Raw genomic sequence first — 16,556 nt, 5'->3', positions numbered from 1 at the left:
CCCCTCACTTTGAGGTGTGTTTGACATATAATCATTGAAAAGACACTCAGCTGAATCTCAGGACTTCCTGTTCCTCCTTGCTCATCAGATTTCCACTGGATGTTTCCTCACTCATTGAACATCAGCTAGTTTCTTGTTTTTTTCTCCATTATTGCGTTTTTTTTTTTCCTTTGGCGATTAAAAATGGTGAACTGTGTAATGAAGGGAAAAACAAAAAGCAACACAACACTTTGAGAGACAGCCGTGTGAGTACCTGGTGGAGGAGGGAGAAGTGTTGTCCGAACTAATGAAGGTTACCCTGCTATTCTCTGTAGAGCATCCGTCAGGGAGTCCTGTTTTAGCAACGCAGAACCACCCCTCCTGAAAGACATGAAGTCAAATCTCTGAGGTCTCTGTTTGAAAATCTCCTTCAGTTAGCCGGGAGGCCTTAAGAAAAGGGAGGAAGGAAAACCTCAAAGTACAGCACGAAGTGGGATTTCTCCTGTGGCTGCACCTGATAACAGTTTGATTTGTTGTGGGAAATTAAAAAGAAACATAATAAAGGTAGAAGCTACTCTAAGAGTACAAACCTCATGGAACATTATAATTTACCTGCTTTATTTTGTCCTTCAAACCTCCTCTTGAGATTTGGAAGAAAGTCTGTAATTTCAGTAGTTCCGTAATAACTGGATTTTTAAAAAGTTCTTTCAGTTGTGTTGTCAACTTTGATCTGTTCAGCAAATCTCTCACCAGTTCAGTTAGAGCTGAGTGAAACAACCTGCAGGTCATCTGACAACAAATGGACTAAAGGATGTGGTAATATTTAATCTCAGAGTACAACAGTAGAATCAGATTCATGTGTGAAGTCAAATCAGATTTATTTACAGAGCCCAATATCACAAATCACAAATTACGCCTCAAGTGGCTGCACAGCATCCAACAGACCCTTGGATCAGATGAACTCCCCCAAAAAACATTACCTGGGGGAAAAAGATGGAAGAAACTTCAGGAAGAGCAACAGAGAACAGACAGACATGTGATAGATGTTGTGTGAAGAATATAATCTGAGAGAGCCCTGTGGCGGACTCGTGTACCCTGCCCTCGCCCAGTGTCAGCTGGGATTGGCTCCAGCCCTCTCATGACCTTTAAAGAATAAGAAGTATGGCTGATGAATGAATGAATACAACTTCCAGGTGCCACCAAACAGATGGTACCAGAGCCACATGACCTGCTCCCACCACAAAGATCTGGAAAGAGGACAGACTACATAAAACACAGGAGGCAAACCCAGGTTCACCCTCCACACGTCTAAGAGAAGGAGAGAGAGACAAGGACAAGGCTCAGGCTCCTGGGGGATGTAGACCCAGATCTTAAACATCTGGCAGTGAGGCATCGACGGCCAGGGGAGACAGAGAGGTCCCAGGACGACCGACGGTCCAGCACAGAGAGAGGACAGGGAGGAGAAGAGAGAGAGAGCAGAGAGAGAGAGAGAAGCTCATGTGCTTGAGGGACAACAAACAAACAGAGCGTTAGAGCGTTGCAGTGGTTTTCAGAAAGTTGTCAGTGATGTAATGCACTCTACCCACTGAGTTACATCAGGAATGTAAATGTTCAGTTACCACCTGATTTAAAAGAGCAATACTCAAGCAGTAGAATTAGTACTTCCTGATTAAAGTCTTGCTGTGTCAGGCTCGTAGATTCCTAAATACATCCTCTGTTTTTTCATTTTTTTGCTATTTTCTTTAATGTCTAGGTCCAGGAAGGGGGACGTGTGCAGCTGTCTACCAATCACATCATAGTGTCAGACCTTGACACACCCAGGAAGGACCTGCTGGTCTGGCTCGTCAGTCCCCCTAAATATGGTTTCATTGAAAACACTAACAGAGGTGAGAGCTACCTGTGTTACCCAGTTCAGATTCTGAGCTGTAGATCTTTGAAGTATGAACATAGCTGCTAAAAAGTGACGTGATTTTGCCCGTTTAGGGTTAAAAAAGAAACATATATATAATGTTTATTCATGTGCATGTATACGTTGCTACACCGCTGTTATTCAGAATCACTTTCACATTTCTATTTACGTCACACTCATTGCCGGTTGAATTCCCTGCAGTGCTGGTGCCATCTGTCACAGCATGATTATGTTGTGGATTAGCAGTGCCAGATAGTCGGCTACAGATGGAGCAATTGTTGATGTCCCAATTTTGACTGCATGCTTGCTCAACCGCTGCTGTACTTTTCTTCTGTCCCCGAGAGGAAGCTTTTGGAAAAATGAAAAAAGGTGAGAGGAGTTGAAAAGGAACCGCTCCCCACTGGGGAAATGTGTCATTACGAGAGCAGGTTCCAATTCAAAAATCAAATGAAAGGCTTGGATATAGACACAGATGGTAATGGGAACACAAGATACACACAATGAAATAACACATTTGAGTGTGAATGAGGTCAAACAGCATATGCCGGCTGTTAATATTTTTGTACAATGAGTGAAGTTATTTTGTGAGCTAAATGCAATACAAAACTGCTCTGCTACCAACCATATTTCTGAGAACAGACTAGAGATGGTCTAACGAAGGACACTACTGTGTGTCATCATGTGAAACGTAGAATCCTGTGTGTTTGAGGCTTGACCTTTACTGAAAGTCAGGATATCTTATGGAAGTGCAAAACTAAATTGCTGTAATTACAAACAACACTAAACCCTGGGGCGACCCAATAGCCGCATGGTTAGGGGGCGTACCATGTGAGCACAGATGCTCTTAGCAGGCGAGTCTCCAGTTCGACTCCCGACCAGCCCGACTCTTTCCTGCGTTTCCTGTCACTCTCCTGTCCTGTCCAATAAAGGCAAAATTCCCCCAAAAATCGAGCTTAGTGATGTTTGATGGCTTCCGCGCTGCAACTGCCTTCTTTAAATCCCACCAAAGATTTTCAATCGGATTTAAATCTGGTGACTGAGAAGGCCACTCCAGGACGTTCCAGGATCTTTTTCTCAACCAAGCTTTGGTTGACTCTGAGCTAAGTCAAGAACAAACAAATTCAAATTGGCTGTTTGTAGCAGAACAAACTAACACTGAAACCATTTGATCGTTTGTTAGCTGTTTGTAAGCAACATTTTTAGCTTTAAAGGAGCTATTTGTAGGTTTTGCTAGTGCTACATAGCTAATATTACCATAAACAGCTGTTTACTTACCAGTCTAGAAGAAACATGAAGTCAGCATCAAACTTCATTCCTTTACTCATCAAGAGTGACATTAGCATGCTAACCATCTAGCCCTGGCTTGTCTCATCACTTCCAAATAGTGACTCACTGTAGCCTCCAGTCTGCTCTGAAGATGTAGCGCTGCTCAGAGGACACTTATAACCTCTGAAAGACAACGATGTCTGAAGCTCTTGTCAAATGACAGTCACCAACACCTGCTCCCAACAGGAAACCACGTTCAGTAGAAACTGAGAAAACTTTTGATTGAAAAAAAAAAAACAGAAAACTAACACACTGAGTTGATAGAAGTAGTATCGCCTTTCTTTTTCTGAAAAAGATGTGAAGCCATTGTAATACTAATTATACTCTGCCATATTAATTGCAAGAGAGATTGATGTAATGAAGGATAAATGCATAGAGGGAGATATATATAACGTCTGCAGCTGGCACCAGTCTTGTCTCTCCACGTCCCTGCTGACTGTCCTTGATTGCTGCTGCAGCAGTGGGACTGTCGTTGGTATTCAGCAGAGTCATGTGAGAGCTGATAGGATTGCCGCTGTCACCGGGGCACATGGGAGGCCAGCCGGTGTCACCGTTGGTGTGTTGGCTGTTTCCCTCAACAAAACCAACACGCACAGGCTTTGTATTGATCCAAACACAAAATGCAGTCACCCACATGTCGATGCTGCACATTTGCATGATTTCATTAAAGTTATTCAAATGTACACACAATATATGGAATAGCATACACACCGACACGCACATAAGCTGTATTTATATGCAAAATGGCTTCTGCCAGATCATTGTGCATTTACATTTGTATGACTAGCACAGAGGCAGGCACATGTACAGGGACACATTAAAGACATTCTCTAACATTATGCATTTTTATTTTATAACTGGTGCAGAAGCATAGACACATAATGGTGCATATTTACATCATAAAATAATAGACTCAGGTTAGCAGCGTTAGTCGGTCTATCTGTATGTCTGTTACTTTAGTCCAGGGAGACATGTTGATACCAACGTATTTTGAATACTGATGTGTTTGGTCAACATAAGCCAAATTGCACAAGCTTGGCTCAGGGAGTTGTACAAGTTGCACAACATGACAACACAACCCTTTATCCTTACATTCATTGATATGTTGATTGTTAACTAAGAATTTTTGTCTGGAACAAATTCATTAAACATTAGTTAACAGTCAATTTAAGACATTTCGGACTACATTTTCTGTGCTAAGCCCTCTACAGTCTGGGTTCAGGGCTAACCATAGCACCATCTCTGCAACATCTTCAATTTTAAATGAGGTGGATGAAAGAAGCATTACGCTGCTTTGCTCATTGACTTGGTAAAAGCCTTTGATTTACCGGATGCCCTGCTCTTACAAAAACTGTTGAAAATTGTTTGTGCTTCTGGATGGTTCCAAAACTACCTATCTGATGGACAGCAGTGTGTGAAAGCAGGTAATGCTCACTTACTGATAACAAAAGGGGTCCCCATATCAATGATGTTGTCTGATCATTAAATAACTATTGCTCATTTGTATGCAGATGACACGATTTTATATGATGAGGGCAGATTCTACGCAATTGGCTGTTGACAATCTAAAACTTTGTTTTAATGCTTTTAAAGAGGCACTCAGTGAGCTTAAACTTTATATAAAATACATACATATAAATATTTTTTATGTACCGTAGAAAAAGAATTGTTGAAAAGTACCTTTCCTGGTGTTTTTAGCCCTAATCCTGGTCACAAATATTTGTCAGTTGTTTGTTAGTAAGAGAACAGCCTTAGAAACAACTAGTGGGGATTTAAAGTTCTTATTAAATGGTATTCATTTATATTATATGGCACAGTAATTAACACATCTTACACAAGAGTACAGTCTCCTAACAGGTACATACTTTCATACAGACTTGATAGTACATCATTTAGTTATGCTGTTAGCTACCAACATTACTTTCCTCATCAAAAATGAGATAATTACTCAGTATCCAGAGGTTTAAGATATATTTAATATAAAGGTTTTCAGTAATGTTTCTTTAAAGCAACTGTAAACTTCAAATTGAAAGTCTCAGAGATACATAAAGGTGAGAAATGAAGTTATTAGAGATATTTTTCACCATAAACTGCCAGAGTTCTTGGATTAATATTAGAGCCTGCTCCCTGTCTGCTGAACCCATGTCCCTGAACAACTAATTTCCTGTTGTTTACCCATATATACTTTCATATACCTTCATTTGACTTGTTCAGTCAGAGACAGACAGAGATAGTTAGTGTCAGTGCTGTTACGTCTCTATAGCAGCTCCGAAGTCATCAGATAGCACCTTTAAGATCAGAACAAAAAAATTATGCTGCCAAATCTCCCCACGTTTCTCTGGTGGCTGCAGGTGATTTCCCATCCTGATCACGATTCTGTGATGGTTCCAGCTCAGATAAGGGACTCCCTTCCCTCAACTTATAACAGTCAGACGATGGAGATATGATGTGATTTACTGTGGTGACTGAAACACACACACACACACGAATATACACAACAGCTACTCCTGCAGAGCCCTGACTCAACTCGCTGAGGAGTCATCCATCTTCTGTGACAGTGATGCTCACACTTCGTCTCAAACTTCAGAGAGTTCAGGGAGGATTTTGTTCATTCATGGCCACTCTCCTTCGATGTCATGAGTGTCGTTACAGCTCAAGTGGAGAAATGTAGGGAACTGTAAAAGTCTCTTGGTCCATTCATCCTGCACCCAGAGTGCCAGACAGTTCTGCCTAAAGTGAAATAAATAGGCTGGTTATGGACACAAAGACTAGTTTTGCTGTCTTTCCAACTGTCAGATGTTATAAGCGATGGCTTGGTAACTGGTCACCGGAGAGGCACACAGTTTCTGTGTTACAGTATGGTAAATATTGCAGTGTACACCGGAGAAAAGGATGACTGGGAATTTCACAGTAAAAGAAGCAGAAGTAGCAAAGTAACAGTGACAGAACCCATTTAAACTTATGGAGTTTATACAGTTTGAATCTCTCTTTGATTTCTAACACCGGTCTCCCCATCCTCCCGTCCACCAGGAGGCTCAGTTGGCGGCTCGCGGGTCGTCACGCCTGATGTGCCCTTTTCTGTGGAGGACTTGACATCTGACCACATCTTCTACGTGCAGGACGACCAGCACAAAGCTCAGGCCAAGCAGGACGTCGTCAGCTTCTACATCAGCGACGGACACAGCCAGACGGAGGCTTTCAATGTGGAGATTGACATCCAGGTAAATCTTTCCTGGGGATCACACGCACGTTTTCAGAAACATCACGAACGAGAGAGTGTAGGGTGTTGTCAAACTAGTGGCTCAAGTCAACATGGTAATGTAAAATAAATAGGAAGATTTATGGGAGACATATTCAAACCTATATATTTGGATGTCATGTGGTACCACTCTCAGGACACACCTTTAATTTCATGTCTGTCTCACCTGTTAAGTAATGCATGAATGTGCACATTCATGCCGCTAACAGGAAGAAGACACTTCATTTAAGTGATTCAGTGACATTCCCTCCAACACGTCTATCAATCACCACCATGATCTGCCTCCTGTTACTTAAATAATTCTGTCATTGATACTCAGGAATCCCACGATCATTTTGACAGTGAAAGTAACAGATAAAAGGGAGATTATTTTTTTTTAGAACCAAAAACCATGTCAATATAGTTTTACATCTCCTCTCTCAGGCTTCACTCTGATACTATGAGCCTCTCTCCTGATTGGCTGACTATTTTTCTGATAAAAATCTAATAAAAATATAGCAGATTTCAGGTAAACACTCAGAGAAACCAAATCCTGTAAGGTTGGACCTGCTTTATAATCAAAAAACACATGGACATCTCACATTATACAATGTGGGACCTTTAAATTGGTCATAATATTTAACTTATTTAGAGCCAGAACACACTGACTATTACAGCTGCTCTGTGACGTCAGTGAAACTTTGAGCTGTTTGAGTTCAGTTGGGATGGTGCAGCTGGAAAGAGATGAAGGACGACGTGACAACTGCACGCTCCATCAGTAATTCAAAGATGGTCCTTCACACACAGAAGCTCTTTTAACCCACCGTCCTTGATTTGCACTTCACTTCATCTAAGAGAAATATAAAGCTCTGTCCTACCTGTTTTTTTGTTGTTGTTTTTTTTAAATCTCCAACCTAAACAAACCTGTCACCTCAATCCATCACATGAGCCTGTTCTAAGTCTTGAGTTGAATTGATGAGGCTGTCACTGAGCTGTTAAGTGTGTGTGCTTGCACGTGAGCTGTATGCATACAGTAGAGACTGCACATGTGTTTGAGAATGGGCGTGTTTGTTTATGTAGAGGTGGTAGAATGAGAGCAAGGAGAGGGACTTTATATGCAAACTTTCATGCAGGAAGTCATCTCCCTCACACTCCAATATTTGAAGAGCCTTCAACAGGAGGTTGAATCTTCTTACTGTGCTCTAATCTCTTGGTGATCAAATGTAAACAATAATATATGTTTTTTTGTCACATACATTACTAATGCAAAATGTCCACTGGACTGCAGGAGTCTAGAAGCATGTCAGTATCTTAGAGCGTGGTTTATACTTCCTCCTACAGCAGAGCAAAGAGGACCGGGAGCTGGTGGTGTCGGTCAGCAGCATCCATGTGGAGGAGAACTCTGGAGTCGTCATCACCAACTCGTCTCTCAGCGTCCACGACCAGGACACGCCAGAGAACGAGATCCTCTTCACCATCATCAGAATTCCTTCCTATGGTGAGCACTGATAACAGCACGCACGCACAGACTATACAGGCTTAGTCTTATTTACATGTCGTATTTAACGTACTTGGCTAAAACTAATGTGGCCTCTAAAAAATAACCCTGCAATAAATTCTGCCTCTTTTCACTAAAAACTGATCTGAATGTATCAGCTGTGCCCCAGTTCAGGGGTCGCACTGAAATGGGACGGTCTGGCCTACGGGGGATTCACACTTTGTGTCACCAGCTGTGTCCACCCTTACAGTTGTATCACAAACGGTTGTTCGTGTCACCCTAGCAACATCAAGTAAAAAAAAGGATCCACCTGTTGAAGCCAGGGCAAGAAGGCTGAATTTGAAAGAGCCTTCGAGATGGGACAGCCTAGTCACACAGGAGGGTGGAGGGTGCGGCCCCTGAACTGAGGCAAACATATAGTCTAACCTGATTGATATAAAAGGGGTAGACAGTCCTTTCCCAATAATACAATTCAGTGTGACAGCACAAGAGCAGGAAGCTGAATCAACACCTTTCTAAAACAGTTTTGATTTAAAATAATGTTAGATTTATTGCAGGATGCAGGAAACTGCTCAGCAAACTCACATTTTGGTCTCTTTTCATGCAGAATTTGGAAGAAACAATCTGTGTCTCATTATCACAACTGTATATTAGAATAGATCATATTAGTATCACTGGGAAACAAAAGACACTGAGTCTGAGGTGCTGTTTTTACAAGTTAAAGTTAATGCATGAATGAAGCTCTGCTGTTGCCACAGCAAGTAAGACATTCATACATGCAGTGACACAAAAAAAATAGAAAAAAATATTATAAGAGCCAGAATTCATAGAAATAAAGATAATTTTGGTTTAAAATTACTGAGGAAATATCCTTTAAATGCTTTTAATTCTCATTCATTCATAAGCTGCATTTATTTAGATATTTAAGTGTTTATAGAATTTGTGTTGTTTTTAATTAGCTATAAAAAGTAACTGTGACTTAGTGTTTAAGAGATGTCAGAGGATACAGAGGTGCTTCAATGCAGATTCTCATGTATATTTATATATGCAGACACACCATACATCACTGGTGAACATTATGTAAACACGTGTGCAGCCTTTATATAAGTGTGCATGCGCGCGCACACACACACACCTCTTGTATATGATCAGATATATCTTCTATACACACACACCACAAACTGATAAACAGTAGAGACTTATACTGCAGAGTGTCCAGTAATTTGATAGTCAATTGTTCTTAACATGATAAAGATGAACACACACACACAAACACACACACACACACACACACACAACTGTTTAAAATAAGACAAACACACCAGTCATCCACCGCAGTGCTGCACACCGACTGCAGCCATTCCTCACACACCCGCAGCAGGCGACACACACTCAAATCGACTGACCTCCAAACACTCTGTTTTCCAGGCGTCACCTCAGTGTGACTTAAATTGAGTTTTCTCCCCTTCCTGCCAACGGCTGGTGGACTAACAGAAACTGCGTCATGAAAAAAAAACATTTTCACTGGACGAAAATATCTTCCTGATCCAGCAATATGTCATCCCAGCCGATTTACGCCAAGTGCACACAATCAGGAAGAATTCAGCAAAGAACATTGCAGACAAAATATCAACCAAGTGATCAGCCCAATAACAAACTCTTTTAATTTAGATGTAGGAAACTGGCTTTTTTCTGCTTGTAATTCTTATAATATATTAAAGATATCAATAATGACTTTGTTTATACAACACTTTTATTAATGAAGTTGCAAAGTGCTTCACAGAAAAATGAAACCAGAGAGAAGAGAAGGCAAGAGAGCCCTGAGGTCTTTAAAATAATAATCATTGTGATGAATTCGATACTACTGTTAAATGAAGGCTGAGGAAAAAAAAATATGTGGGTTTTGATGTCAGCTGATTGCGTTCAAATGTTTTTATTATCTGGTGAAGATGATGAGGAATTTCGGCTCATAAAACACACTCTGTTGTTAGCTGAAGTTAGACCCTGTGGCCCTGATGACGGCAGTTCAGCAGATGACCCTCCACCAAAAACGTCCCTTTATTTCAACCTTGCCACCTCTTGAATTTGTCCTCCGCCCTGTCAGACACCTGCTCTGGGACCTTCTTCATAACAGAACCCCCCCCTCCTCCCCTCCCCAAGTAAAAGCTACATAAAGCAGCTGGTGAAACCGAGTGTACCGCCGCCATAAAACCACTGGCGTGTGTGGCTGATGGGACAGAGAGCAGGGGAGGGGTGATTTCGTACAGGACGATGAGTCTCAGGCAGCTCGTCTTTTTAACAGGCTGCCTCTCCACTGTCCTGTCATCACACACACACACACACACACACACACAGAAACGTGCACAGATTTATCACAGAGACAGAGAAACGCTCTCTAACATAACACAGACCTCAGGAAGCTGCAGCACACGTACGTAGTTACCTCAGGCTAACAATCTGTATCTGCAGAAGGCAGCAAACAAATTAACTTATGGATACTGGAAATAAATCAATAAATAAATAGTGTTGGAAACTACAAAAACAGGAAAATGTACCATTTATTTCATGTCAACATAAGGAAGATACATGAAAACTTAATAATACATTGTTACAATTCTGCTGTACGTGTTCGATACAAACGTAAAATATGGGACATTTAAATCATAATTTTGCCAATTTTAAATTATAACCCTACATTGTTTTGATATTGTTACTCAAGTATTAGTGTCAAAAGTTTGAAATGATACCAGCCCAGTTTATGCATGTTTTAATGTCAATAAGGATAATGAGGGGGTGACTTGGAGACAGAGGGGTTAAAGTTGAACTTCAACTTTGCGTCTGGTTGGGGATCTTTGTTGCATGACACTCGCCTTATTTCTCTCTGCTGCCTCCATCTAATAAAGGCAACACATAGCAGCAGATCTTAGGCAATTTAAACTGTTCGGTTTTGTTTTATCGATTCACTACCAGCCTCAAAACTCTGCAGTTGACCCAGAATCTGTCTTAAAAGGAGACAGAAACATTATACTGCAAAGATTTAAAAAATGTATGTGTATGAGGGAAATAGAGGAAGTCTGTATGTGTGTGTGTGTGTGTGTGTGTGTGTGTGTGTGTGTGTGTGACTGCATGTTTGTGTGTGTGTGTGTGTGTGTGTGTCCTCTCATTCTGCTCCAGGATTTAGGCTGAAATCCCATTTAAACCTGGGCTTTGATTTAAGGAGCGGTGTAATTTAGTGGAATCTAAAAAGTCTCATTAGTTTCTACAAAGACCTTTCTTGTCTTTCATGTCCTGCATGAAAAAACCAAACATCCTCCAATTGACTGAGATAATCACCGTACTTAACCAGATGCAGTTTGAGGTGCTTCTTTACTCAGCATGTGTACACATACACCCACATACACCCACTTCAAAATCAGAGCTCCATTATCTCCTTCAGGGAAACTCCGCAGACGACAGTTCTACTCTCAGCCCCTGGAGAACGGGCGGGTCCTCACGCAGGGCTCCACCTTTACTTACCAGGACGTCCTGGACCAGCTGCTGGTTTACACACCTGAAATCGTCAGCGGGGGGGCAGACGAAATGGGCTTCACCCTCACAGACGGTATCCACACGCACACTGGCCGTCTGGAGTTCACCATGGACGTCAGGAGGAGCGAGGGACCCCGAATGAACGTCAACAGAGGCCTGCAGCTTCCTGCCGGTGAGACTGCTGGGAAAAAATAAAGGCCAAGAAAGATCCATCAAAACTCAACAACAACAAAATGCTTAAATAACAAATAAAGAACCATTGCGTATGATTGTGATTGTGATGGAGGCACTGAGAGCTCTGATTTATTGCAGGGTCTTCGTCTAAGATCACAGAGCAGAACCTGAAGAGTACAGACATCGACTCAGACAGCCTGAAGCTCAGGTACGTCCTGACCAAAGACCCTCCGGCCGGGAAACTGCAGCTCAGCAGGGGCGGACGTGCAGAGAAGGTTTCTGTCAAAGGTCCTGTTCAGAGCTTCACTCAGGCGGACGTCAACAAAGGTGCCAGCTTGTTTTCTAGATGTTCCTGTTGTTGCTGTCTTCTTCTCTGTGTGTTTCCTCTGTCTTTCTCCTACTTCTTTGTTCTTTTTGTACAGATGTCACCACTGTTTTTGCAACCGCCTGCTTTTTATTTAGTGTAACCCTGATAAATACTTTGCTTTATCCTTGAGGAAAATGTTTGGAAGAACTGACTTTGTTGGAATCAGTGGTCATGGTCCAAATTCAAACTTGAACTTGATTTGGCAAACAGGTTTATTTATATCGCACCATTCAGACACTTTACAGAGGCAAGGAAGTACATTAAAGATAGAACATTAAGATGACATTTAAATTGACTATAAAACAATAAAAACTAATTTGAATTAATACAAATATTCAAATATGTCACATAAAGATTGAATAAAATCAGGTGAGAAACTTAGAACACAATTTTAAAAGAAGTACTGCTGAGATAAAAGACCTTAAAAACAAGCAAATGCAAAAAGAAGAAGATGAGCACTTACAGATTAAAAGATGTGAGCTAAGGTAGTTTTGTTTAGTTTTGCAGGGAAGGTTGTTTTCACCAACCACAGTTTGGACTGAAAAGTCAAAAGCATCTCTTTTCATGCACAGAATTTTTTGACAATGTGTAGAAAAGCCTGCTCTTCACAAAAAGTTTCATAAATGACCTGCAGTAACCTTGGTAGTTATATGTTAGCTGTGGATGTTAGCTTCTAACTGAAACCAGTGGTATTGTCAGTGCTAGTATTGGTCTAAATTTAAAACCACATTTCCCATAAATCCACCTTCTACTTCAGGATGTTGCTCCTTCATTCAAAGCTTTTGCTGTTTGCTATGAAGGAACAGCGCGCTCTCGCACAATGATTTACTGATGTTTAACAGATTATTTTTTTTCTTCTTGTTCATGGAGCTGCAACGCGACATCAAGCTAACACTGTGTGTGTGTGTGTGTGTGTGTGTGTGTGTGTTTTGCAGGCCTGCTGCAGTACAGCCACGAGAAAGGGGAGAAGGGAGGGAGCCTGTTTTTCAAGTTCAACCTGGTTGATCCAGAGGGCAACAAACTGATCGACCAGTCCTTCTTCATCAGTGTGCTCGGTAGGGTTTCCTCCATCCCCTGTTACCCGCCGCGCTAAAATAAAGGCTGAAGTGTTCTGAAGAGAAAGCAATTACTGCAGATCTATCCCTTTCTCCCACATGCTTACTGATGTGCCCCCCGGACACATCCTGAATAAGAACTGTGTAGAGCCACTTTCTGCACGAGCCACTCTGGGTACATTTTCAATTACATCGTAGTGAGATTTATGTCCAACTCACTTTGACAGCTTGTAAATTAAATGTTTTTTATCTTTTTTTAAAATTTGATTTTCCATTGAAACATTTTTTTCTAAAAAGCCACCGTCCATTCTTTTCCTGTTAAATGAACAGGTCATTTGTTCTGTTGAAGTAAAATGAGATTAAACTGTGTTGAGGTGAGTTTACCTTCAAGAACTGACATTTATTGTAAAGGCAAAGATTATGGAAACTGTCAACTCTGCTAAAGGGGAGCGGAGGGTTAGGTATATTTTCTACTGCTGCGGTTATAGTGGCAGTGGCAGTGATAATGGACTCAATAGTTTAAAGGTCCCATATTTTACATTTTTGGGTGTTTTATTTTAAATGTTGATTTCCATAAGAAGATATATTTGTGGTTTTAGAGCCAAAAAGAGAGAGTGTGGGCCTCTCACCTGATTGGCTGACTGTTTTCAGAGTGATCCAATAAAAATATAGTAGAGTTCAGGTAAACACTCAGAGAAACCAAATCCTGCAAGGTTGGATGGTGGGTCCAGGTGGGCGGGGCTTGGGGCATGGCTGAGAGCGGTGACTGCTTTGTTGTGACATCACAAAGTTCCAGAAGTCCTGACAGCTGGTTTTAAGGCTCAGTTTCTGAATACAGGCTGTGTGCATTTCTCTGTGGACTGAGGCTTTGATACTTTCACAGTATTAATATAGAACCTAGACCTGCTTTATAATCACAAACACATGAACATCTACCTTTAGACTGGATGGACCTTTAAGTTAATTTATACAGATAGAAATGTCTTTTCCTTCATAACTTTTACTCCCTCATAACTTCACTTTTTGAATCTTTAAAAAATCAAAAAAAAGGAGCCACTTTGGTAAACTGCCATATATGAAAAGCATAGTTGATATTATATGAAGTAAATAGTTTATTATGTCCCTTAAAAATGAATTGAAAATAAATGAATGGATCAAGTCTAATTATGCTGCAATCCCTTCCACAATGGGTCTCTATGTATAAAATTGCAGCAGTGGTTCAGACTGGAGCTGCTGGAGACTGAAGGATCGTCTGTCCCAGCGTCCTGACTCTCGTATCTTTCCCAGCTCGATTTTTCATCCTGTTCTGTTTTATTCCTTCACTTTTTTTCCCACTTATTCCTCTCTTCAGCTCTCTGAGATGTGACTACACTGAAGTTCTCTGGTCATATCTCTTCCCACCACACTGCCCTCTGATTACTTCCCTGCCTTCTCTCAATCTTTCCTAATCCGTTTGTCTTGTATCACTCTGTCACACCTCCTGTTATCCCTCGCTCCCTCCTGTGCCTCCACCCAACTTCATCTTTTCTAGGTTTGTACTTGTAGCTTGTGTCATTTCTCACTTTCTCCAGTTCCTAATGTACAACTCTGCTCTTCTTATCTTCTCTCTCTCTCTCCTCATCTCAGTCTCAGCTTTTTTCTCCTCCACTGCTTCAGTCCGTCTTTTTACTTTTTTTTTCTCACCAGAAAGACAAATTGACTCCTAATATTTTTATCTCCTTCTGGACGACTTGTCTCAATAAACACAGGAAAGGCCTCCATGTCTTACTAATAAATCTTTGCTTGGAGAAACCTCTGTTCCTTTCCTTTCGTGATGGTTCCTCCTTTTCCCCTCCACCTGACCTTCTTCTTCTCTCCTCCAGAGGACCGTCTTCCTCCGTCTGTGGTGGTGAACAAAGGCCTGGTGCTGGACGAGAACTCCATGAAGAAGCTCACCACGCTGCAGCTGTCGGCCAGCGACCAGGACAGCGAGCCCGGCGAGCTCATCTACCGCATCACCAAGCAGACAGCCCTGGGTCACCTGGAGCACGTCGCCAACCCAGGTAGGCAGGGAGGGGGGTGGGTTTCAAAGCAACCGCGACACGTAATGAATAACCGTGCCAGGGCTGTGATGCTCACAATGGAGCCACTTTACAGAAGTCTCCGAGGGGAACCAGATGTTTCCAACTGTTCAGCCTTACAATCCTCTGAATTTGCACAAACATATCAGATTTTTTTTTTAAGGTCAATCATGAAATTATAGACCCTTTAAAGAGAGACGGGGTCATGGAGAGACAAAGATTGTTGAATGTCAAAGTGTGTGTGTGTGTGTGTGTGTGTGTGTGTGTGAGAGAGAGATTGAAAAAGAAAATACTCATTCACGCAGTTATGAGTTTGCTGGATTTGCTCCAGACTCATATTAATTCTAAAACTATACACCCACACACACACACACACACACACACACACATGCAGATATGTTGAATGACTACAACCTTCACTCTTACCTATTTAAATACAACAAACAAATAAATGCATTTGTCCTTAAAATCTCTGCTCAGTATTTTTTTCCACTTTGAAATAAAAAAAGTCCCTCATGTCTCCCTCCAACTGCTTTTATGCCAAATAAAACTGAAAGCAAAAAAATTAAAGAATTAAAATGTGGATGTGAAATTGCATCAGAAGAGGACAAGATGCATCCTCCGAACACAAAGAGGTGATTATTAGCTTCCCTGCTATTGAGCATTTCTGCCCCGGCTGAATGGATTCCCCACAACGCTCCCGCAGCATGCTAATTAGCTGGATGTTAACACCGCTCTCAGTTCACCTCAGAGCGGATCTGGATAATTACCACCGGCCATTCAGCCGATCCGTCCTTCCACGCTAACACACACACACTTCCAGCCACTTCCTCCTCTGGAATGAGCTGTCAGCCTTCGAGGAATGTCAAGGTAACGGCACAGAGAGATAAACGCTCTCGCTCTCGATGGCCACTTTGAAAGCGAACATCTTCAAAAAGCTTATTAACTGGCCGAGGTTATGACATCCCTCTCAGGTGGAGTCTGGCACCTGTCGTACGAATCAGTGAGGACTGTAATCCACTGCCTCGCCACGCTTCCTTTTTATGTGCACTGCCACTTCCTTCAGAGGCAAGTTTGGAGGAGGATGTGTAGCTCTGACTTTCACAGAAGAACAAAAAAGTCCGGAGCACTGATGTGTGTGCCAAGAAACAGATGCAGCTTTCCCCGTCTGATCCTGAAGTTCAGCTTTTCATGAATTTCAAGTCGAGACTCCAGTGGATCTGCAGCAGTGACATTTCCTTCATGTCACTCCTCCAGCAGACTGCAGTCAGAAGAAAAATAACACTGATCTCAGTTTTTACAAGTACAAGTATCAAAGGCAATTTGATCAATCTATTAATCAAAGAGGCTTCATCAATTCTGGAGACTGTCATGGAAACTCAGGCATTTGAACTTGGAAATTAATCTTTCACTCAGACAAGA

General features: G+C 41.6%; 1 protein-coding gene across 2 annotated transcripts in view; it reads left to right on the top strand.

Moving 5' to 3' along the window:
• Positions 1-16,556, top strand: part of fras1 (Fraser extracellular matrix complex subunit 1) — a 245,665-nt gene that overhangs the window by 203,420 nt on the left and 25,689 nt on the right. For both annotated transcript variants that reach the window (XM_071483970.1, XM_071483969.1), the window contains exons 40-46: positions 1,733-1,865; positions 6,245-6,435; positions 7,794-7,950; positions 11,387-11,650; positions 11,791-11,979; positions 12,955-13,074; positions 14,937-15,116. In XM_071483970.1, the coding sequence (XP_071340071.1) occupies positions 1,733-1,865; positions 6,245-6,435; positions 7,794-7,950; positions 11,387-11,650; positions 11,791-11,979; positions 12,955-13,074; positions 14,937-15,116 (1,234 nt within the window). The remainder of the gene's footprint in view (positions 1-1,732; positions 1,866-6,244; positions 6,436-7,793; positions 7,951-11,386; positions 11,651-11,790; positions 11,980-12,954; positions 13,075-14,936; positions 15,117-16,556) is intronic.

Source organism: Trachinotus anak, unplaced genomic scaffold, assembly GCF_046630095.1.
Source record: "Trachinotus anak isolate AG129_WGS33_773 ecotype Australia unplaced genomic scaffold, CSIRO_AGI_Tana_v1 ptg000008l, whole genome shotgun sequence".
Lineage (NCBI taxonomy): Eukaryota > Metazoa > Chordata > Actinopteri > Carangiformes > Carangidae > Trachinotus > Trachinotus anak.
The sequence above is the reverse complement of the archived record's forward strand: the minus strand, read 5'-3'. Positions and strand labels throughout refer to the sequence as shown.